The following is a 23925-nucleotide window of genomic DNA, read 5'->3' as shown; positions in this document are numbered from 1 at the left end:
CAGGACTATATCGAATGCAGACGTGCAGACACGGAGCCGGGGATAGAGGAACTCACCGACACAAATATCGCGTGTGATAAGAGGTAAAATAACGCTAAATATCGGCGTGGACATATGTATATTTTATATATAACCGCGCGCACAAAAAACCAAAAAAACCAAACAAACAAAATAAAAAAGAAAAAAAAAAAAAGAAAAAAAAAAAAAGAAAAAGAAAAAAAGTCGTACGTGCCTTTATAAATGCGTGCCTACATATATGTGATATGCGTTTTCTGTACATTCACCTTTATGCAAATAATTCAGGTGCGTTTCGCTGCCGCACACCCGGATTGATTTATTTATTCTCCCTCACAAGCTCATTTTGATACTTCGGCCTGAATTAAGGAGATTATTTTTTTTTTTTTTTTTTTTAGGGACGGATTTTCTTTCCTAAAGACCAAATTCTCCGTGTTCCCCCCTCCCTCCCTCCCTCCCTGGATAACCCCTCTCCCTCCGCACTCCGGGAGCTGCGTGCTGGGGTTAATTAACGCGACCAGGCCAGTTTGTCGTCGGTATTTTCACGCTCCGAGGGCGCTGTTGGAGCCGCAGCGGTGGGAGCGGTGAGGCGAGAGCGAAGTGTCCGGGGCGCTCTGCCTGCAGGGAGGGGGCATCTCCCCTCCGCCGGGGGGTCTCACCCCTCCAAGCGATGCCGCACCCGCTGCCCCGGCTCTGCCGGTGCCGGAGCCCCCCGGGGCGGCGGGGGCTGGACGGGGACCCCTCGGGGCTGGACGGAGACCCCTCGGGGCTGGACGGGGACCCCTCGGGGATGGACAGGGACCCCTCGGGGGCTCGGCGGTGGCCGCGTCCTCACGGGGTGCCGCCGCCGGTGCCGCTTTTGATTTTGGCCACGACTTTTTTCTCCTTCACGCGCCTGTTCTGGAACCAGATGGTGATCTGTCGCTCCGTGAGGTTGGTGGCGGCCGAGATCTTCCTCCTCTTGTCGCGGGTGATGAACTTGCTGCTGGCGTACTCCTTCTCCAGCTCCTTCAGCTGCCCTTTGCTGTACGGGACCCTCTTCTTGCGGCCCCGGCGGAAGGAGCAGCCGTCGGGGGGCAACTGCCCGGCGGAGTCTGGGCGAGGGGACACACGGGGCTCAGTGGGGCCGGGGGGGTCCCCGCACACCCTGCACCCACCCTGCACCCCCCTGCACCCAGCTCCCTGCGCGCAGCACCTTCCCTTCCTCTCTCCCTGCCTACCCCTCGTTTCTTCCCTCCGGCCCCGCGGCAGCGATGATGTTTAAAGATATTTCAGTTGTGTCATTAGTTTCTGTATTCTCCCTATTGATATTTATAGATTTATTTTTTTCTTCCCTGAATTTCTAAATTGGGATTTTTTTGTTTTTAATTTTATTTTTAAATTTATTTTTTTTTTAATGAGGAAATCCAGGTACCGGCACTGTCCCGACGCGGGTGAGAGCCGCGCTAACACCGCGGTTTCTACGCGGCCGAGCAGGGCCGGGGGAAGGTTCAATGCCACGGGCGGGGCGTGGGCGATGGGAAGAGCCCCCCTCCTTCACGGTCCTGAAATATGGGGGCCATGTGCACCCCCCGTTCCCTTTTAAGCTCCCCGAATCCCAGCGCTGCTTGCGGGCTGCGGCTGCCCCGGGTTGTGGCTGAACCAGGATAGTGTCACCACCGGAAGGCGGAAAATATCACCGCTTGTACCGCGATAATATCAGCGTCTGCACCTCGGTAACAGCGCCACCTGAACCCCGGTATTACCGTCACCCCAACCCCGATAACATCATCTGCCTCCCTGCTCGCGGGGCGATGGGTTGCAAAGGGCAGCGATAACCTAAATTATAACTAATTTTGTGAAACCTCATTTGGTCCAACTCCCGAGCGAGCGTTCCTGGATGGCGAGAACAAACCCGCGGCAGATCATTTTAACCCCCGGCGATCATTTCGCCCCCCCCCCCAGACCCCCCTTTATCCTCTCCCAGCCCCAGAAGAGGGGATTTACCTGCGAAGGCGGATTTCAGGAGGTACCCGGCCTGCCCCTGCTCCTTGGGGCAGCACATTTGGCCGCTCCAGCCACCGCCCAGAGCCCAGGGCTGGTGATAGCCATCGACGGGCAGCAGAGTCTCGTGCCGGGCCTCGCCGGGGCCGCCCAGCCCCGGCACCACCGACACGTCCAGGTAGCCGGCCACGGGCTGGTACGGGCCCCCGTAGCCGGGGTAGAAGGCGAACTCGGCGGGGCGGCTCTGGAAGTCCTCGCTGCCCGCGGGGGGCTCCAGGAATTTGTCTGCGGGGAAGGGCCCCTGGGCCGGGCCGGCCTTCAGGGCGCTGCGGGCCACGCGGCACGAGTAGTACCCGCTGCCGAAGTAGCCGTAGGGCAGCGGCGCGGAGGCGGCGGGGCCCGGCGGGGCGGGCGGGGCGGCGGGGCACGGCTTGGGGGGCTCGGGCGGGCCCTCCGCGGGGTAGCCGGGGTTCACCCCGGGGGGAGGCGAAGGGCCGCCGAGGGCCGGAGGAGGCAGCAGCCCCCTGCCCTGGCCGCCTGCGAAGCCGCCGGCTGCCAGGAGCCCCTCGAGGCCCCGGGGCTCCGGGGGCTGCATGGGGGGCGGCGCGGGGGCCGGGGCATGGGGAGAGCCTGCTCGGCGGCACCCGGGCACTGCCCGAGGGGGGTCCCCGGATCTTTTTAAAAGGCTGAGAGAGCTGCCGAGAGCTGCCTTTCCCCGCCGGGCTGCCCTGACGCAACGGGCAGGGGCTGCCTCATTGGCTGCTGCTGGCGGGGGAAAAGGACGGAGAGGAGGGAAAAAAAAACCCCAACCCCGCACAGAAGGAAAAAAAAAAAAACACCCAACCTTCCAGCCCCAATAAACCCCGGCTGCAGAAATTGCGAAAATACTTTTATTGCAAGAGAAGGAGGAGAAGGAGGAGGAGGAGGAGGAGGAGGAGGAGGAGGAGGAGGAGGAGGAGGAGGAGGAGGAGGAGGAGACGACCCCCCCTTCCCCCCGCACTTGACAGGCGGGTACACGGGAAGCGCCTCCTGCGCTGCATCTTGGAAAAAAAATAAAAAAAAGGGGAAAGGCAGAGGTGGAGAAATGGGGAGAACGAGGGGAGGGAGGGCAAGGGGAGAGAGAGAATCACGGTGGAAAAATCCGGGTTCAGGTTAAACCACCTTTTATTTTTCTTTCTTTTTTTTTTGTGTGGATCATTCTCGCGCGGGTTCGGGACCTTCTGCCCTCGCAAAAATCCCAGCACAGCCCGAGCAGACCCAGCGGCCCATCTCGGCCTAAGTGGGTGACGGTGGGGCAGTGATGGACCCCCGGCGATGGGGCCTCCCCTCGGCTCCAGCCTCATTCCTCCCTTGCTCGGGGGGTTTTATCCCACGCACATCATCGGGCAGCCCCTCCTCGAGCTGCAAAAACCCCAATTCTGTATGGCTGGGGACAGGGCCGTGCCCTCAAGACCCTAAAAGCAAGGATGGAGGGAAAAGAGGGTCTCTGGTACCCCGAGAAAACAACGGCAGAGGTGTTGGTGGGGAACAATCTGCTCGCACTCAGATATTGCTGGTGTGATCCTGGGCTGCGGGTTAGTGCGGATCCAGGTCAGGAAGCGTCCCAAATTTGGGAAAAGGGAGGTGGGAAAATAACACAGAAAGTCCCTCTGGGTTTCAGGAGCACTGGACAGGTGGAGACACAGGCAGAGGACGGGAAAGACAGACAGACGTGGTGATGAGGGATCACACCGGGCTGGAAGAGTTTGGGGTAAACACAAGAACCATTTAAATACAGTAACCATTTAATAGTGCGTGCTGTTGAATGGTTCAGGTATGTAGGGTTTTAATCATCTGCGCACACGGTACGAACACACAGGGACACGTTTCTCCTCCTTTTTCTGCCTGGTTTTCTCCCGAAGGCCTCGCCTGAGGAAAGCTTTGCCGAAATTCCCCCCAAGGCAGCTGGAACTCAAGCGTCGCAAAGAAATCAAGAGATTTCTGCCTTCCGACTGTCAAACGGCAATAAAAACCCTCCTTCTGCCACGTCTTCGGGCCACCAGAGCAACGACCCAGAGGAACCACGACAGGGTTTGACACAGAGGGACAGAAATCCCGGCAGAAACAGGGGGTAGAAGCGATGACGGCAAAGCTCGCCCGGGCGGGGAGAAGCCCCGTTTGGCTACTGGGGGCAGCCCCCCCTCCCCTGGCACCCCCAAACAGTGCTCCTTCCAGCTCCCCGCGCCTCGGGGGCTTTGCCCGGGGCTGCCCGGGTGAGATCCGCTCCCGCACCGCGTCCTCTCTCCCGGGGAGGGAAATCAACCCCGTCACGAAGCTGCACCTTCGCTCCTCGACCCCTAAAAAAAATTCCCTGGATTCCCCCCGCATTCCACGATTTTCTTTTTCTGGAGGAAATAAAAAAAAAAAAAATTAAAAAATCCCGATTTCTTCAAACCTTCACCTTCCCGATTTCAAAGCTTCTTTCTTCCCCTTTCCGCAGTTTAACGACCGCACTCCTTCTTTGATGCCCTTTTTATCCCCCCCCCTCTCCCCCCCGGCTCCTGCCCTCTCCCCATTTGCTTCCCGACAGCCCCATAACCGGGGCGCCGGGGCCCGGCTGTTTGCCGACGCGTCTCACCCTGTTCCCCGCACGGAAAGGTCGGGCAGAACGCGGAGGTCAAGGCCAAGTTGAAAGTTAAAAGCCTCTTGGCTCCGGGGCTTCGCCGAGGCCGCGGCCGTCGGGGCAGAGCCGTCCCCGCAGCCCAACCCGGAGCCCAGGGGGAGAAACTGGACCCTGCAGGGAGAGCCCGGACCCTGCAGGGAGAACCCAGACCCTTCAGGGAGAGCCCGGACCCTACAGGGAGAGCCTGGACCCCGGGGGGAGAACCTGGACCCTGCAGGGAGAACCCGGACCCGGTGGGGAGAGCTCGGAGCCCGGGGGGAGAGCCCGGAGCCCGCGGGGGTTTCGCGGGGAGAAGCCCCCGAGGTGCCCCCACCCGAGGCCGGAGCGGGATCCGCGGGCAGAGAGACCCGCCGGAAACTTTCCCGGGAGTTTGTGCCGCTTTCTTTTCCCTTTCATTTATTTATTTATTCCTATTTATTATTTATTCCTATTGATTTCTTCTTCAGCGCCGGAGGAGGAGCAGGGATCCGCCGGCGCGCGCGGACACCCCGGAAAATGAGGTCGGTTTGTGGAAATCGGATTTTATTCCCTTTCCCGAGGAGTCCCCGGGCCGGCCGGTGAGTGGGGGTTTGTCCCGGCCCCGCGGATGCCGCCCTGGGGAAGAATTCGCCTTTTTCACCCCCCCAAAAAACGCACTTCGGGTCATTTATTTAGAGAAAATTCCATTTTCTTCCGAAACCGAAGCCTCGTGCTTTTAAAACTGCGCTTCCCTTCAGCCCGTCTCCTGCACGACATGCGCGGAAAATTCCGAGCGGGCTTTGCCTTGGGAATAGTTTAAAATATGACTCCTAAACTGATATTAAGATTTTCCTTCTTTGACGATTTTGCGGGGAAAATTTCAGGGTAATATTTAAGGTCACGATAAAGCAAGAGGAACGGGGTTATTTTAAAATAACCCCCCCCCGAATTCTTTCATTCTTTCATCAGTTCTTCTCTCGGTGACCGAGAGAAAAATTATCAAATGCTCTTATCAGTTTGCAACTATTCTTTTATTATATTCTCCATAGGATCCGTTTAATATTTGTACCATCTGGAATCTGAAAAGCTGTGGAATAACTTTTCAACAGTCTGTGATTTTTTCTTTTCCTTTTTTTTTTTTTTTTTTTTTTTTTAAAGCGATTGAATTCGAACCATCGTCAGAAAATACGAGAGAAAAAAAAAAAAAAAAACACCTCAAAACCAACCCAAACCCCAAAGCAGTTTGAAAGTGTGTGTGGGGAAAAAAAATATTGGAACTACTTAAAGACTTCACGTTTGGAAATAATCAATTGTTGGAAAATTGAATTCTGGGTCTGGAAGGGAGCCCAGCTTTTTGGTTTCTGATTCTGGCAATATTTCGGGGAAGGGAAAAAAAAATCAAATAAAGGCAAACATTTTGATCTTTTTTCTTTTTTTTTTTCTTTTTTCTTTCTCTCCCTTCCCCACCGGCCCCTCCTTTCCCACCCCACAGGCAGCCCCGGAAGCCCGGGGGACGTAGGTGCGAATATTTCTCTCCCCGATGCCTGGAGGGGCAGAATCTGCGCTTTACAGCGCGTTTCTGGTGGATCCTTTGAACAGATCAGCTGGCATGGGAACAGAGAGCCCGCCCTGGCTTCTCTCCGCTCTTTTTATCCCCTCTCTGCCGAAGCCCCGGCGCCGCAATCACTTCAGCGCCCTTCTGACCCTCCCTCCCCCCTTTTCGGGGTGAAATGTGGGGTGATTTCAGCCTCGGGGGGTTTTGTTTAACCGATTCTCGCCGTCCCCGCACCTTCCTGGTTTTCCCTTCGCTCCCCAGGCTGGACTGGAGGCTCCTTCCTTCCCTTTTCCTGCCTTTTTGAGGAACCAGAGGAGCTGAGCTCTGCTGCCGTGCTGCTCCTGGGCTGTCCGACCTGAAACCCCCGGTCTGGTTCCTCCTTCCCCTTCCCAAAAATGGACCATGAGGTCCCTTGGTGGCTCCTTGAAGTGGTGCCCTCTGCTCCCAGCTCCAACCCCCCTGGAAAATAAACCCCCCCGGGAGCCCCCTGCCCACCTCCTGCATCCTCCCCTCCAGCCCCGGCTCCCCCCAGCCCAGGGAGGCTGAAACCCCGAAGGGGACCAACCCTGACCCCTCTCCTGCCTCCGGGAGGGGAAAAGTGTGCTGGGAAAAGTGTTCTGGGAAAAGTGTGCTGGGAAAAGTGTGCTGAGACAAGTGTGCTGGGAAAAGTGTGCTGGGAAAAGTGTGCTGGGAGTCAGGGGTGGTTTTACCCACGGGGTGGGGGGGAGAAGCCTGGAGGGGATGAGGCCTGGGTGCAGTTTAGGAAGGAAATGCTCCTGCCTGGGAGCAGAGAGACAAAATACAAGTGTGTCATAATTCCTGTTTGTGTCTTATCTCTCTGTCTGCCCCAGACAGAGACATCTGTGCCTCCTCCACCTGGGAGCAGCCCCGGGAATGCAGCTGGGGGTCCCTGCTTGCCTTGCTCCGGGTAAAACACAGCCCTTCAAACTCTCTCTCTGTAGATCTGGCAAAATGTGAATGTCTGCCCATCCCTGCCCATGCACTGTGCCCTGGGCTGTGCCTCCATCCCTCCATCCCTCCATCCCTCCATCCCTCCCTCCCTTTGGGAGCAGCCCCTTCCCCTGGGCACACTTCCCCTCCAGCAGCGCTCGGTCCCTGCATGGCCCAGGGCTGGCTCTGTGTTCCCCCAGCTCCTGCCCAGCCAGAGCAATTCCTTTCAGCTGCTGTGGGAGAAAAGGGGAGTTGCTTCGGGCTTGGCTTTTAAGCCCTTCTTCTGATGTTTCATTCCTTGGGGGCTGTGGGGATCCTTCGTGCTTCCCGGGGGGACCCTTTGCTCTTCCCGGCTGTTCCTGGTGCTGCCAGAACCCAGAGTTGGCTCTGGGTGGTGCCTGAGGGGGCACAGCACGGAGGGGCTGGAGGGGAGACACAGTTTTGGTGGAATCAGGGGGATTTTGAGGCCTGTTATCAAAACTGTTCCGTGCAGGAGGTGGATCTGGGGGTACCCAGCCAGGACAGGAGCAGCTCTCCCGTACCAGGCTGGCTGGTACCCGGGGCATGGGGCATCCTGGAGGTGGGAACCAGAGGAATTCTCTTCCCTGGGAGTATAAACTCATAGGGGAGACCACAAGCTGCACTGTGTCTGCTCCAGCACGGCTCTGCTGCTCTGGATGGGTCATTGCTCTCTTTTCTGGTCTCTCTGCTGGATCAGAGTTTTCTCCCGAGGGCAGAATTTCCAGGCTGAGCCACGGATGCCACATTCCCACCAGGCCTAACTCACTGCCTGGCACAATTCCACGCTCAGAGAACCCTCACTGGGCTCAGCAGGATGGATCATAAATCACAGCAGGACAAGCAAAGGCTGCTCCTGGTGCCAGGCTGGGCACAGGGGTGCTCAGGGCAGCAGGACAGTGACTGAGACCTCCAGGCCTCCCGTGCCATGGGAATTTTGCTTCCTGCTATTCATGGCAAAACATCCCCAGGTCTTTGGGATATTTTTCAGTACAGGTAAAGTATTGGGGTGTGAATATCCTCAGTGCAGCCACACTATGGAAATGCCCCCTGGAGGTGTCTGAAGTGCAGCATTCCTGCTTTTCCAGCTAAATATCCTGTGTTTCTCTCCTGTGCTGCAGGGACACGTCTGTGTATCCCAAAAAAACCCGGCCAAGTGCTTCATCCCGGCTTCTTCTGCCTTCCAGAGCCTGGTGGTGGATCCATAACTCCTAAAAGGAGTTCCCTGCAGGCACAGGCATTGCACAGGCACAGCAGAGACCGTGGCAAGAGTGCTGGGAGATTTTGGGATTCACGGGTTGCCAGGACAAACACTGGGAGACGATCCATGCCCTGCCCTCCCCACTGGCACTGGCACTGGCACTGCTCCTGCCAGGCCAGGCCTTGGGAGGGCTTTCCTGCCTTCCCTGACCACTGCACTGTGGCTTGGGGTGATTCCCAGTGGGAACACATGGATGCACATGGAAAGGCACCGAGAATCCCTCCTGGAGCATCCCAAAGCTCTGGGGTGGTCTGGGCTGTGGCATCCCGGGGGACAGGGAGAGACATCCCCATCCCTGTGGGCTTTAGTGCGTTTTTACACATTTCTAATCACCCCCTAACCCAAGGCTTGAGGGCAGGGGCTCCTCCCCGTCCCTCCTCCGCCCTTGGATCCAGCTGGAGATCCCAGAGTGAGGTGGGAAGAGCAGCAGGGAAGGACCGAGAACAGGACACAAAATGTGAATCACAGGAAACTGGGAACGCTCCGAGGCCAAACTGGGTCTGCAGAGCTGCTCTTCCCTGGTTTCCCTGCAAGGCTGCTCTTCCCTGGTGCTCTTCCCTGGTTTCCCTTCCTCCTCCTCCCCCACCCCTCCACCAGGGCTCTGTGGGGTCTCTGGATGGGGAGGGCAGCGATGCCCCCTGGAACACCCCCCGTGTGCCCCCCTCTGCCGTGGGCACCCCGTGCCTCGCTCCTGCTCTCACAGAGCCCGGGGGTGCCCGGGGGTGCCCGGGGGTGCCCGGCCTGTGGGTGCCCCCGGCTGTGCCCCCCGGGCTGGCCCCGAGCGCCGGACCCGCCCGGCTCTGCCCGCAGGTCCCGCCGGTGTGGGGAGCGGGCAGGGGGGGTGTCAAAGTTCGCCTTTTCCCACCCCTTTGTCCCCTTCCTTATTGCAGGGGCGGCGGCCGCGGCCGCCCGGAGCGGCGAGGGAGAGGAGGGTGAGGAGGAAGGCGCGGGAGGGGAGGGAGGGAGGCAGAGAGGGGGACACGCGCGGCCGCCCCCCCGTTCCCTGCCCGGGCTGCAGCCGGTGCTGGGGGGCTCGGGGGGCTCCGGGGGCTCGGGGGGCTCGGGGGGCTCGGGGGGCTCCGGGACCTGAAGAGCTTTTTAGCCTGAAATGGAAACCGAAATCCAGAGCCAGGTATTCCCCGGCATTTTCCAGGCTGACCCGGCGGCTGCTCGGACCCTCCAGCTGATGCCGAGTTAATTCGGTCTGGGGAACAAACGCCTCGCTGTGAATTATTGAAACTCTCCCAAAGGTTACTTTGCCAGAATGGCGGAAAAATAGTGCCGAGAGCCAGTGGGTGAGTGAGTGAACTGTTTGTTTACGAGAAGCGCCAGACTCCATCAAATCCCACGCGTGGATACAATGCCGGGATTGTCGCTTTACGAGAGGGACAGGCTGCTTTGTGTTCTGCTTCCAGGAGCGCAATTCCAGCCTTTTCCAAAGGGCCGGACACGCGGAGAGCACATTCCCCGACCCCGGCGACCGCGGTGGCTTTTCCTCCCCTTCGTTCCCACTCCAGGAGGGAGAATTTGGGCTCCTGGCCCGGCCCGGTGGGTTTTGGGGGCCAGCGGGGGTTTCTGAGGTCCAAAGAGAGAGAAGGTTCAAAATCCCGCGGGTTTCACACCGGGAGAAACCGGACCAGGAGCTCGGGTGGGAATGGCAGGAGAAGGAGTTCTTGGTGCAGAAAGAACTTTTGTAGGGCTGAAGAAATCGCGTCTGAACAGTTGCAGTGAAATTAAAATGCGGTTGTGGCTGCCTGTCCACCTGATAAATAAATCCGGCCAGGGAATCCGAGTCGGTCGAGGCAGAGAATTCCCATTTCCATCCCTTCCGAGCGGGATAAAGGGTTTGATATTCTCTGCTCTCACATCCTCGCGTTCAATAAGGACCGTGGTCGAGCAGTGAGGACTTTGCAAGGCTGAAATCTCCTGTCATTGCGAACATCAACTCCACGAGCCTTTTCCACTCGTTTTCTCTAAAAATTCCCCCGAATTCCCTGTGCTGGATAACAAACACCTCAGGCGAGGCGTGTTGCAAGCCAGGCAGAACCATTACAACGGGGAGATCTCCAGAAATCTTTATTTTCTTTCTTCGTTTTCTTTCTTTTTTTGCCCGAACACCTTTTTGGGCCGGTACAGGATCAAAACACCGGCCCAGAGCCCCCCCGAGCCTGTTCCTCGCCCACATCCCTCTCCCTGCACTTGCTGCTTTTCCCGGTGCTCGGGACCCGGAGCAGAGCCCAGAGCTTCCCACGGGGGCAAACCCACGGAGAAATCATAATTAACACCTTTCTTTTACAATCCAGACCCGATATCCCCTTGCGAGCCTCCCCGAGAGGTTTAAATATCAAAAGCGCATTTATCGATATATTATGTTAATAAATGTACAAAGAAATATTAGCGTCGATAATTTAGTATTTTTATTTATACAGTGACAACCGTACTGATAAATGTTATAATACTAACGCATTATTTGTATTAAAATATTAAGAATGAACAAAATATCATCCCGAAGACCTTTTTATTTAATACCTGTATATGGATATATCCAAAGGAACGTGTGGAAAGGCTCTGCCAGGGCAGCAAATTCTGGAAGCACCGTGTAACTAAAGTCACAAATATTCCTTTTCCCTGTGGTAGTTCACGCAGGGGACAGGAAAAGTTTATTTCCATCCCTTCCATTGGTTTATCAGTCCGTGCCAAACCGCAAAAAGAAACCCCCAAACCCTCGAATAACCACCCAACGACAACCACAACGAGAAAACCACCCCAAACTCCGCCGACAAAGCCCCGAGATAACACTTGAAAACAGAGAAATCATTATAAATTATTTTTTTTTTTTCACTTAGCCCCTGCGCTGCCCGGATTCCCGAAGGGAGAGGAGATTTTTCCTTCCTCCCTGTAATAACCCAGCGTTACCTGGTGGGTTTTTTTTAGCTGTCCCGGGAAAAGGGATGATTTTTCCTCTCCCGTTTTGCTGTCACCGATTTTGAGGCTCCCCTGGGCAGCCCCCGCGGGGCTCTGGGGGTACCCCGGCCCCCCAAAAAGCCTCCCCGGGGCGGGAGGGGCGCTCGGAGGCGGGGAAGTGCCGCCGATAACCGGCTCCTCTCCTCCCCCCGCGCTGACAAAGGCATCGAGTTCCCACCCGCGAAGGAACTGCTCCCTTTTACCTCCATTATTCTATTTATTAATGTTGAGCCAAGGCTGGAGGAGCCCCCAAAATGCCCCCAATCGGTTGTAGCCGCCGATTTCAGGAGAGGTTTGTCGGCGAACACCTCCGCGGCTGAATTGTGTCTTATTTCGCTTTCGTTTTCTTCTCTTTTCCTTCTTCCCGACAGATTTATCCCGTGGGGACCGGGGGTCCTTGAGATGAACGGGACAGACCCTCGGCTCCGCTTGGAAAACCCCCGAATTTTCCCTCTGGAATCACTCGTGTCCTCCTGAAAGGGAATAACGCGGCTTTCAGCGACCTTTCCCAAGATATTTACACCTTTTCACACCCTGATTTCCAGGCGATCTCCACGGCTTCTTGTCCTCCAGCGAGGAGAACCCATTTTCTTCCCTAATAATCAAATAACAGGGAGGTAAAAAAATGACTCAGGTTCCGACAGAATCATCAGCTGGAAATTAAATCGCACGTGCAGAGTGTTGGGAAAGTTGTGTACAGAGTCGATATTTGTTTTTCTAGCGTTTATCCCTGTCTGCACCGGGGTTATTTTTCCTTGTTCCCACTGTCAGGAATATTTCTCCTGCCCAGAATTCCCTCAGAGGCGGCTCCCTGCGCCTTCACACCGGGTGGTTTTGCGCCTTTTGGGGTCTTCAGACCGTTATTTCCACTCGAGAAATGTCCATTTTCAGAATTCTGATTTTTTTTTTGGTTTTCAGGCGTTCTCAAAAGCCCGGATATTGAACCCCCGGTGCCAACGTTTCCAGAGGAGCCGAGGGTTTGGTGTGTCCGGGCACAACCCCCCGAGCTGGTCCCATCTCCCCGCAGGGACATCGCCCGGGGCAGCCCGAGGAACCCCCCGGAGCATTTTGGGGCTCTCAGATCAAATTCTGCCTTCTTATTTCAGTACAGTCCCTGCTGCTGGTTGGGGAATAACTCAGATTTCCAAAGCCTGATCCAGGGAAAGGAAAGATTCCCCGTGCCAGGGTTACTCACTGGCACTCTGGGAAACCCTCCAGGAGTCACTCTCGGTCCTTCCCGGGGACAAATGTCCTTCCAGCATCACCCACCCCGCTTTGGTTGGGGCACAAACAGGCTCCTGCCCACCCCCCCAGCAGGAGGCTGTACCTGGCCAGGCCCTTCCCTTCCCATTTCCCAGATAATCCACATTTCCCAACGCCTTTACACCCCCCGGCAGAGGCAGACACGGGTTCTCCCCCCTCGTGCAGCGTCGTGGTGGTTTGAGACCCCTAAAAATCCAATTTCTGAGTCCAAGCCCCCCTCCCACAACCCCAGTGTGAGAGGGGTTTTCCCAAACACAACACAAGACTCAATACAGAGGGAAGGGAATTATATTACAATTATTACACAAATAAATATTGCAATACATTATATACACAATCCTAACTATCTCTCCTATGATAAAGCAGTATTTACATTGCATCAAACCTCTTCTCCCTCCAATAAAAGCCCAGAAGGGAAGAAGGAAAGGTCCTTTCCACTCTCAGGGCAGCAGTGTCTCTGTTCTTCCATGCAGCAATCGTGGTTGGATTGTTGGAACTGGAGTCTCTCTCTCTATTACACACAAGGGGGTCTCCTCTCACCCCTCTTTTCCCCCCCCACCAGCATGTTCCCCACACCAGAGCCCTCTCCAGGCACTGCTGGTTCCCAAGGAACGTTCCCTTCCCTCCCTCGTCCTGTCCAACCCTCCTGCTGACTCTGCTGTCCCACAGACCCGGGCAGGGTTGGAGCCCCTGAGCAGTGCCAGGGCCCACAGATGCTGTTGGGAGCACTGGTTCCAGCGGTGGGATTGCCTGGAATCCCCTGTTTCTGCCCCCCTGTTCACACGGGGGGTGTGACTCTGCCATCAGCACCTTCATATCCTCCATCCCTCACCCAGCACGGGTCAGAAATGCCACCAGTTGATGTTTAAGGGAAGTGATGAAGAAGTAAATATTGCTTCCTCCTGGCTGGCTTTATTTCCTTTATATATATATATATCTATATATACTTTAATTATCTCTTTTCACTCAGATGTTTTCCTCAGACCGTCTCCTGAAGGTAAAGGGATTTTATCTTGGGTGTTCTAAAAACCATCTCCACTGTCTCCTCCTTATCCCTACACCTCCTGGATTTAACAGCCCGGGATTTCAGCCCCAGGGTCTCTCCTGGCTCTGCTGTGTGGAGGGAAATGCAGAATAATTCCAGCAGAGAGGAGTCAGGGCACTGCACCAGCTCCAGCCCTCCCCGGCTCTGCCAGGATATAAATCTTCAGATATATGTTGTAGTGAAAGATGCTGCCCCAGAGGCACTGGAACTAATTAAGATCCCAATCCCACGTTCCCAGCAGAGGGGATGTGCCCTGGGAGCAGCACCAGCTCCTCCACACAGCCCAGCAGGGACTTGCACCTTTATCCCAGCTGGAATTACAGCCCCCGAAAGGTGCTGAGCGAATGTTTTGGCTCCTGAGCCGTGTTCAGCCACCGTTATCCTGGGTTTGCTCCTGCTCTTCCCTGTCCCGAGCTGGGGTGGGAGTGGGGGGTGTTTCCTGCTGCCACACTCGTGTTTTCATTTGTTCTGTGGGTGTTTATCCCGAGAATTCCACCCTGATCCTGCAGCAGGTGACCCACGAGCTTGTGCTGGCCCACAGCTGCTCCTGGCTGTGATAGAACTGGGTTAAAATTGTGTTAATTCACGATTATTTGGAGGGTGGAGGAGGACTGACCATCAGCAGCTCCTCCCTGGCAGCTCAGCTGTGTCAGAAGGGCTTCTCTGCACCCCCAAGGCACCAAGACCCTCCTGTTTCTTCCAGGGAAGCAGCAAAAATGGAAGCTGAGTCTTGCTGTCCCACCAGCCCTTGAAATGAAGCTTTCAGAGGATGGATATTATCCACAGCAGCTGGAGAGCAGTCTGAGTGGGAAGTGATGCAGTTTTCACCTGCAGACAAACCCTTTAAGCTCATTTTGCACAGTTGTGTTGTCGCAGAGGGGACTGGGCACCACTGAACCCCCAAATACCCCCCAGCCTGCCCCTTTCTCAGGGCCTTCAGCCGACTGTGCTGCTGCCCAGAGCAGTTCTGGCTCGGGATCCCCTCACCCTGCCCAGCTGGTATTGATAGAACTCGTCAGCCAGACGTGGTTCTGAAAACACACCAGCAATAAATGCCAGCAGGAGCTGCGAGAGCACCAAATACGAGGGAGGGAACAGTGATAATAAACCTGCTCCAGAGAGGAGCAGAACAAAGCAGCACCCAGACCTGAGAGCCTTCCAGGCAGGGGCATCTGCTGCAATTGCTTCCAAAATATTCCCCTTCGGAGTGGGTGGAATGAAGGAGGTCTGGGGGTTTCTCCTGGAGGAGATAATTTGGGAGATGATCAGGGGAATCAAGGTGTTGGTGTTTGGACACAAAGGAGGTTTGGGGGTTTCTCCTTGAGGAGGTAATTTGGGAGATGATCAGGGGAATCGAGGTGTTGGTGTTTGGACACAAAGGAGGTTTGGGGGTTTCTCCTTGAGGAGATAATTTGGGAGATAATCAGGGGAATCGAGGTGTTGGTGTTTGGTGTTTGGACACAAAGGTGTCTCTGAGCTGTTTGCAGCTCCTCAACTCCCGTGCTTGAGCAGCACCGAGGTGGGAGGGGATGTCTCAGTGCTTTATAATAGATGAATTAATATAATAATTAATAATAATGAATGATTGAATGTCCTGTTCTTCAGGACCTCCCCCATGGAAACACCCTTTCCCCTCCCTTTCTTGCAGCTCCTCTTTCCCAACTCCCCTTTCACAATGAAAAAACGGGTTCAGGCTCCTCCTGCCAGTTGGATTTTGGAGTGGGAAGGGCTGGAAAAGCTCTGCCCCCCTGCTCTGCCCCCCGGGAGGAGCAGCAGGGACAGGAGCAGATCCTGTCAAACATTCCTGCCCGGCCCAGGGCAGGGAGGACACACGGACCTGGGCCTGCCCTCAGCTGAAGGGCAGCGCCAAAACTTCATTTTCTTTCTGATTAACTCCCAGATGAAGCAATTTAAAAAGGGAAGGCGAGTGATTCTGCTGAGTGACACTAATTTCGGTCGGATTCATTTTACGGTGTTGTAAAAACAATTTCGTGCCTGGCACCCTCCAGAACCCTCTCGCTGCTCAGTGACCAGCACAGCCACTGAGACGAGGCTGACCCAGCCTGTTAGAGCAGAAACTCAGCGAAAATGGGCTTTGCAGCCAGGCCAGGAGGACAGCAGCTTTTTTTTTATTAATTTAATGTAAGCTTGGCTGCTTTCCCTCGGCTCAAAGAAGAAGGTGAGGTCGCTCTAATCATTTTTCTCACAGCTTTTTCAGGGGTCTGATTCTCGTCCGGGCACTTCATGGCATTAATCTGGTTTTTCAGAGGCATTAACAATCTCTAGGATTATGTTTTAGGGGCTTTGGAAGAGCTAAACTTTTGGAACAGCTCGGGGGGGGGGGGGGATTTTTAAGCGTTCAGTAATTATGGAGCAGTCAGAAACGTCCAGCTTTGTTTTAAGATGTTAAATCAAAGTGAATTCCCAGTGCAGTTACTCCCAGGGATTCCCCTCCTGTCCTTACTCAGCGGTCAGGGCTGCACAGGCCACACTGAAGAACCTCCAAAAATCCAGTTATTTGGAAAGCAGACGCTCTGATTTGCTGTTTCCTGCCCACATTTACAAATCCAACCATTCTAACACCTGCTCTGATCTCGCTGTTCAACCACCAAATACATCAATCCATTAGTTTAATACCCTTTTCCTCATTCCAGGGTGACACAGGACAAGGGAGAACTGCCCAGCTCAGCAACTTCCCTTTGCAGACACAGATCCTCCTTTATCGAGGTTCTGCTCTTGGAACAAACGACTCAGGAAAATAATGGCTCTGTGGAAATCACTTTTCCAGAGTGGGGGGGTGAGAGGTGATGGATTCACCCCCACAGCACCACGAAGGTTCCCCATCCACGCTGGGATAAGCAGGGAAAGGCTGGAGAAATGAATATTCTGGGATGTCCCCCTTGATGCAGAGCCAGGAGGAGATATATACATTTATTATTTTTATTATGTTGTTACTATTAATAACATTCATAATATATATTTGTTATAAAAGCAGCATTTTTAAAATGTGATTCCCCAGAAGGAATTCCAAGTGCTGGACTCCCAGCTGGCACAACCAGCACCCAAACCCGAGGGTGGAGTCGGGCAGGACGAGCCCCTGGGTTCTGTTGCTTCTGTTTGAGAGCAGCTGCTTCTCCCACCACCCCCAGGCTGCAGAACAGACTCTTTGGAAGAGGCTGGAACCACGGGAGGAAGGAAAACAGGACCTTCCCCGGGACTCTCCTCCCATCAACCCTGTGCTGGGACCACGGAACAACTCCCAGAACAACTCCCAGAACATCCTGACCCTCCTCTGCCTGGCAGGAGATTCGTCCTGCAGTGCCCCCAGTAAGGACACGATGGTCACAGCCCAAGGCAGGTCCCTCCTTGCCAAGGCTCTCCCTGCCAAACGTGGCTCTTCTTCAGCCCACAAATCACTCGGGAGGCAGATTTCATACGCTCAGCGTTGCTGATGGATCGTCTCACCCGCCTGCAAATCGATTCCCCTCCGGGCAGCCTTCAATCCTTCGCTCCTAAATCACCCCCGAGTGAAAATGAGGAGCATTTGGGTGCCTCTCCTTCACATCTGTGACCAGCCCACAGTGCTGAGTCAGAAAATCAGCTGCTGAGTAACTCCCCCCCCTCCTTCCTGCGGGGTGGAGCCAGCCCTGGCAGTGCCCCATCTTTCATGGAGTGCAGGCCACTGTTTGTGGAAGGTGAGAGTTCTTGGGCTGATGGATGTTTCCTCCCGGTCTTGCCTCCTCCTCTTACTTTGTCTGCAGATTTATTTGCAGCTTCAGCTGTTTGTGACCAAGGCCACGCTGGGCTGTCTGTGTTTGATATTCAGCCAGTTTGTACTTCCACGAGGAGATCGAGGTTTTGGAGGACTGGAATTAGGAAACAGGAGAATAAAATACTCTAAATACAGTCCTCTGAGTGTTTTTCACTTGCTGACCTGCTGCAGGGGATGACCAAGTGCTCACAATGTCCTGGGCCTGCATTAGAGTTGTAGCCCCTCCTGAGAGATCCCTCCCCTGTTTGCCTTAAACTGCTCAGAAACCGAATTTCTGGGCAATTTGGCTGCCCAGAAGGGTGGGTATCGTTTATTAGGGTGTTAAATCCCTCTTACAGGAGGCAGAGGTGTGTGGGGCCGGGTCAGGGGGTGCACTGAGCTTGATCCCAGCACCTGAGGTCAGAGGGAACGGGAAACCTGGAGTTTTGCTGCTGGTTCCAACGAGGGTCTGTGAGCGAGTCCCTCAAGCTGGAAAAACCACCTTCTTACCCAGCCTGTCGTTGGGAGAGCGATGCCAGATGGCTTTTATGTTTATTGTAAATAAAGAAACAAATAGATAACACAGTCTGGAATCACAGCCTGAGGCTGAACACGGAGTCAAACCCAACCTCGGGTGTGCTGGGAGCGGGGAAAGAAGTGGAATTTGTGCTCTGAGAACCACCCCAAACCTCCCCCGGGCATAAGGGACGAGCCTGAAAGCTTCTGTGAGCAGGGAAGCAGCCGCAGGGTGAGGGTTCCTGCGGGCAGGCGGGGCCGGGAGCGGCATTCCCGTTTTCCCACCGATTCCGTGTGGTTCGATCCCCCTCTGCCGGCCGCCCGCCCGCCTCCGGGAACACCGGGAAAAAACTCACCCTGGGTGGGGAGAGAGGGGGGGATGGCAGCCGACAGGCTGAAAATCGAAGAAAATAAATAATTAAAAATTTAAGCATTCAGTAATATATTAATACAGTAATATTAATGGTACCGATAATAATAATAATAATAATAATAATAATAATAATAATAATAATAACAATCCTTACAAAAACCCCAGTAAATATGTGATCATGTGGCAGGATCAAGGAGAGAACAAACTCCCCTCCCCGGAGTTTTCTTCCCAGTTTTGGGGTCTGTTGCTCACCTGGGTCCCTTCCCTTGATTTTTCCAACAGCAGAACACACAGGGAATTGTGGAACCACAGAGAGATGTTTGAGAACTTAGTCAAGCAAATGAAGGTGCCCAAGGACAGGCAAACACCACCCCCCCTGGGAGCACCTCAGGGATGTTCTTTCTTTTTTCCCTCTCCCCTCCCAGAGTGTTTTTGCCTGGCAGAATTAACTCTGGTCTTGGTTAATGGAATAATTTGCCAGCTGCACGAATACATTACCCTGCAGATGAAGGACCAAGCTGCAGGGTTGGGAAGGTGTCACCCCCCTCCCCTCCTGCCCCCACCACCCCGGTCACACTGCACCGTGTACAAAGCATCTTAATTAAGCACAGGAGATTTAATGGCACTAAATATGATCAGCCCTGCACTGATCCCATTACTCTAAAGAACCCAATAAATGAGGCTCAACAGTTTCAATCTCGCTGGGCTGCAATCTCATCAGCATTCCAATTCCATCACTCCCGAGGAATCAGCACTTTCAATGGAAGATAACCCTCTTTCCAAGTCGGGTCCCATTCTCCAACCCCTTATTAGTTGACTTAATTCCGTGCTGGAATGATCCAGAACTGCCCGGCAGAACCTTCCCCAGCCAGCAGCTGAGCCACCACTGCTCTTCACAAAGAAGTAAAACAGATTTTCTCACCATTTAGGACCTTTTTTTTTCTTTTTTCCCCTCCTTCCAAAATTTCTTTTTCTTATAACTGTCTGTGTGTATTTCACGATAAAGCTTCATGAGAAACAGAACCAGAATAAAATAGAGATTTAGTTAAGTGTGTGTGTGTATATATATATATATATATATATATATATGGGGGGGGGAAATTCTCCCCTGTGAGGGCAGTGAGGGGCTGGGATGGATTTCCCGGGGAAGCTGTGGCTGCCCCACCCCTGGAAGTGTCCAAGGCCAGGTTGGAGCAACCTGGGATAGTGGGAGGTGTCCCTGCCCATGGCAGGGGGTGGCACTGGATGGGCTTTAAGGTCCTTTCCATCTCAGTGCAAACAAATTTAGCCCATAAAACACAGCGTGTCCAATAATAAATCAAAGTAACTCAAGGTTTTGCTCCTCAATATATAGAATTATAACTTAAAGCTGTGCCAGGGGAGGGTCAGGTTGGACATCAGGAGGGATTTCTCCATGGAAAGGGCTGCCAGGCACTGGAAGGGGCTGCCCAGGGAGGTGGGGGAGTCCCATCCCTGGGGGTGTCCCAGGAGGGCCTGGATGTGTCACTCAGAGCTCTGGGCTGGGCACAGGGTGGGCATCGGGCACAGGGGGGGCTCCACGATCCTGGAGGGCTTTTCCAACACAAATGATCCCTGGATTCCGTGATTTGCAATCTGCTCTCCATGATCATCTGGGCAGTTACTGCCAAGGCCCAGCAAACCCAGCCCCAGCCCCTCTCTGCCCCGGGAGCTCTGCAGCACAAACACCCCGTGGATATTTCCGAGGGTTCCTGGAACAGAGCTCTGAGTAATGCTTTGTTTGGGTTGGGAACAGAGCCACTCACAGTGGTTCTGCCTGTTCTTCTCTCGAGGCACGGCTCCAGAAAACGCTGGCAGGAGCTCACAGGCATTACATTTTGACTCCTTGCCTGACTTCAGTCATTATGAGGGAAATGTGTGCAATGAGCACGAGCCGGATTGAACTTCGGGGAGAGTGGAGACTCTCAAGGAGCAAGTGTTAGAACAACAGGGGCCACTCCGGGGCCAGTAAAGGCTCTGATTGATGGCTGGTGGCACGTCCCAGCTCCACGGGATCCGTGGGGGAACTCCAGGACCAGGATCCATGGGAGAACTCCAGGAGCAGCTGCCAAGCTGTGCAGAAGGAGCCCCACGGACAGCAGAGCTTTTGTTTGCCAAGCGATGGGTTAAGACGATGCTGTGACCCCCCCGTGCAAATGGGAGCTCGGTGGTTCTTTAGGAGGGTCAGGGTGGGTGCCAGGGAGGGATTCCTGGCTCTGAGGGTGCTGGCACAGGGTGCCCAGAGAAGCTGTGGCTGCCCCTGGATCCCTTGGGGTGCCCAAGGCCAGGTTGGACAGGGTTTGGAGCACCCTGGGCTGGTGGGAGGTGCCCCTGCCCATGGCAGGGGTGGCACCGATTGATCTCTAAGGTCCCTTCCCAGCCAGCCCAGCCTGGGATGCCGTAAATTCGCCCACACCCCAATCATTTTGCCTTCCCCACCCAAGAGGGAACAGAAACTCCTTCCCAGCTCCGTCCCTGTGCCAGGAGCAGATCCCACGCCCCCCAGCCCCACCTGGAGCCGCAGCTCAGCTCCCGAGGGGCTTTTCCCAAGGTTTCGTCCCCCCATTTCACCCCCGGGACTCGCCACCGACCCCAAAACCGCTGGACCAGCGACCCCCAGCCCCGCCCCCTCATTAGCATACCGCGGCCTCATTGGGCCGCGCGCGGGGCGGGGATGTGTTGTCATGGCAACCAGAGGATGCTCTGACGTCACCTAGAGCCACCCATAGCCCGGGGAGGCGTGGCCTCATTTGAACGCCGCAGCCAATCACAGAGCGGAGATTTGAATATTCATGAGGAGCTCCCCGGGGGCGCTGAGCGGGTTCTGTGTCGGGAGGAACCTTTCCCAAAACCCACCTGAAACCTGCCCTGGCACAGCTCCAGCCGTTCCCTGGCTCCTGGCACCCAGGAGGAGAGATCAGGGCCTGCCCCTTCACTTCCCCTCACCTTAATATATATATTATATATATAAACTATTATACATATAATATATAATTTATATAATAATATATAAATAATATAGAAATATATTATATAAATATATTATATAAATATGACATAAATATATTATATAAATATATATAATATATAATAATATATAAATAATATATAAATATAATATAGAAATATTATATATAATATATAAAATATATTATATATAATATATATACTACATATAATATAGTATATATAATATATATACAATATATAATATATAATATGTATTATATATATTATATATATTATATATATTATATATATTATATATATTCTTTCCTTGTTTGTGAGACCCCATACACCTACATGGATGGGATTTCTGGGCTTGGTTTTAATGAGTTTTAAACCTCCCAAAGTTTGCAGGTTGCTCTGCACTGGGTCTGCCCACACTGCCTAACTCTGGGTGATGGCAGTGCCCAGATCCCAGAGCCACCTCGTCTTCAGTCGTTAAAAAGGCACAAAAGTCACCCCAATTAAATAATAATGCACCAAAACTCCCGGATCTGATCCTCTGAAATTGGGCTCGGGGCCTGTGGGTGCTGCACCTCCCACATCCAGGGTTTGCAACAGTTGTGGGAATTCAGATCCTGCTGCCATGGAAACAGCCCTGGAGGGCTGAAATGGAGCAGGTTGTGGTGAGCTGACTGTTGTGAGCTGATTGTTGTGAGCTGACTGTTGTGAGCTGACTGTTGTGAGCTGACTGTTCCACAGGGACACAGCAAAGCTTTGCCGTCCCTGGGTGTGGGGCTGGTTCCCCCAACCCAACCTGCTCCCTTTTCCCCCAGCCCAACCCGCTCCATTTCCACGGCAGCAGCACCAGATTTCATGGAGTTCATTCCCAGTTTTACAATCCCCATGTATGTCGTAAGGTTGAGACTTTTCCAATGTTTTCCGTGGAATTCAATTAAAGATCCAGGGAACTGCTCAGATTTGTCTGTAGCACGATGCATTTGAGTGATCTCTGTGTATATATAAATTTTATATTAAACCACAACGTTTTCCTTTCCTGCTGCTTGTAAATACAAGGATTGGAGCCTTTTCTGGGACTAAAGAAAATTTCCATCCAGGATCCTGCAGGGATGAATCTTGTCTCTCCTTGTTTTAGGATAAAGCTCAACAATCTCATGTTTAGGGGTTGTCTTAGAAGAATTCACTGAGAAATATGCTTTAATATCTCTGTCAGAGTTATTGTCTCTTCCCAAATATGTGTTAGGATTGTGACTCTGAGTATTTTTATAGGATTTCTTCATTTAAGAGCAGGGGAAAATTTGTGTCCCCATTTTGTCTGATTTGTTAAAAAAACCACTGGTGTAAAGCAACAATAATATCTCAAAACACATTTTCTTATTATAGTTCTGAAAGGACAGAAAACAGGTCATTAAAATTAACTTATACTAACAGAGGATGAACTTCCTGAAGGTGTAAAAACCCCCTGAGCTGCCTAAAAAAAAAATAATTAAAAAATAGAACATCTATTCTATGTTTCATATAATGAAGTATCCAGCCCATTTCCCAGACCTTCCCTGGGTTTGGGATCAGATCTCTCCCAACAATAACCCTCTTTAAGGAGGGATTGTCAAGCCTAATGACTCCATTAAGGCAGGCTTGGGTTGGTACACGAGGCTCCAACCAAGTAATAACTCCCAGGAATTAAAAATCCATATGGCCCTCTCAGCTGTGCAGCAGAACCTGTGCAGCAGCTGCTCTCAAAAACACGGTAACTGCCATCAAAAAAAGGAGTTAGGATCACTGCACGGCTTAGAAATCAGCAAATTGTTATCAAACAGAAGCAAATTTAGTGTAAAACCCCCTCCAAACCTCCACGTCCTTTGTCTGCCCCGTTTCCACTGTTTCAGGTTGCATTTCCATGCCGTAATCAGGGCCAGGGCCCCTCAGGAATAGCCATTAGGAGATCCCAGGCAATATTCCAGGCTCATCCCGGCCCAAGGTCCCTCAGGAATAGCCATTAGGAGATCCCAGGCAATATTCCAGGCTCATCCCAGCCCAGGGAAGCGGGGAAGGGACCAGGGGACGGGAGGTGCAGATGCAGGAGCCTCAGGGCCTGAGTTCTCTGAGTTCCAGAGTTATCAGCTCCCCCTCAGCAGCTGCTCCCGCTGGCCAGTTCCTCCTGGCTCAGGCACAGCCCAATGAACTCCCTCTCAGCCTCTGCAGGCTGGGAAAACCTTTGGGAAGGGTTAAAACCCCCCCGGGGTCCCGAGGGCATCAATCCCTTTTGGCAGCCAGCCCTTTTCCCTCCATCCTGGCTCTCTGGCTTCTCCCAAAACGAAGGTTAAACCCGGCCAGGGGGGATTAGAGCACAGCACAGATTTTCTGAGTGGCTTTGGCTGAATTCCTCCATGTCTGCTCATAAGTGTTTCCCTGCAATATTTAATTAGGGCAGAAGCCTCGCGAGGCCGAGTTCTTCAGAGCCGGTCATGTGGGGCTGTGCTGTGAAGGGAGCTGTATTTAATGCCATTAATTTGGGATCTGTGTGGCTGTGCTGTGAAGGGAGCCATATTTAATGCCATTAATTTGGGATCTCTGTGGCTGATGGCTTTGCTGTATTTCAGACTCTCAGTGCCAGACTGGTAATTA

General features: G+C 53.5%; 1 protein-coding gene across 1 annotated transcript; it reads right to left on the bottom strand.

Annotated features, from left to right (window-relative positions):
* Window positions 1-846: 846 nt before the first annotated feature.
* Window positions 847-2593, bottom strand: HOXB13 (homeobox B13). Its single transcript, XM_051803610.1, has 2 exons — window positions 2002-2593; window positions 847-1109 (listed from the first exon to the last, which is right to left on the bottom strand). The coding sequence occupies exons 1-2, from the start codon at window positions 2591-2593 to the stop codon at window positions 847-849; spliced, it is 855 nt and encodes a 284-aa protein (XP_051659570.1).
* Between the last annotated feature and the right edge of the window lie 21332 nt (window positions 2594-23925).

This window comes from Manacus candei, unplaced genomic scaffold, assembly GCF_025592945.1.
Source record: "Manacus candei isolate 608988 ecotype Guabito, Panama unplaced genomic scaffold, ASM2559294v1 h1tg000058l, whole genome shotgun sequence".
Lineage (NCBI taxonomy): Eukaryota > Metazoa > Chordata > Aves > Passeriformes > Pipridae > Manacus > Manacus candei.
Note: the sequence above shows the minus strand (reverse complement) of the source record. Positions and strands in the feature narration are given on the sequence as shown.

What these genes read in the sequence shown, in the direction of transcription:
- HOXB13 (XM_051803610.1), bottom strand. Translation starts at nt 2,593, where the DNA reads ATGCAGCCCCCGGAGCCCCGGGGCCTCGAGGGGCTCCTGGCAGCCGGC. An exon ending in CCTGAAATCCGCCTTCGCAG is followed by an intron (nt 1,110 to 2,001) that starts GTAAATCCCCTC and finishes CCCCTCGCCCAG; the next exon opens with ACTCCGCCGGGCAGTTGCCC.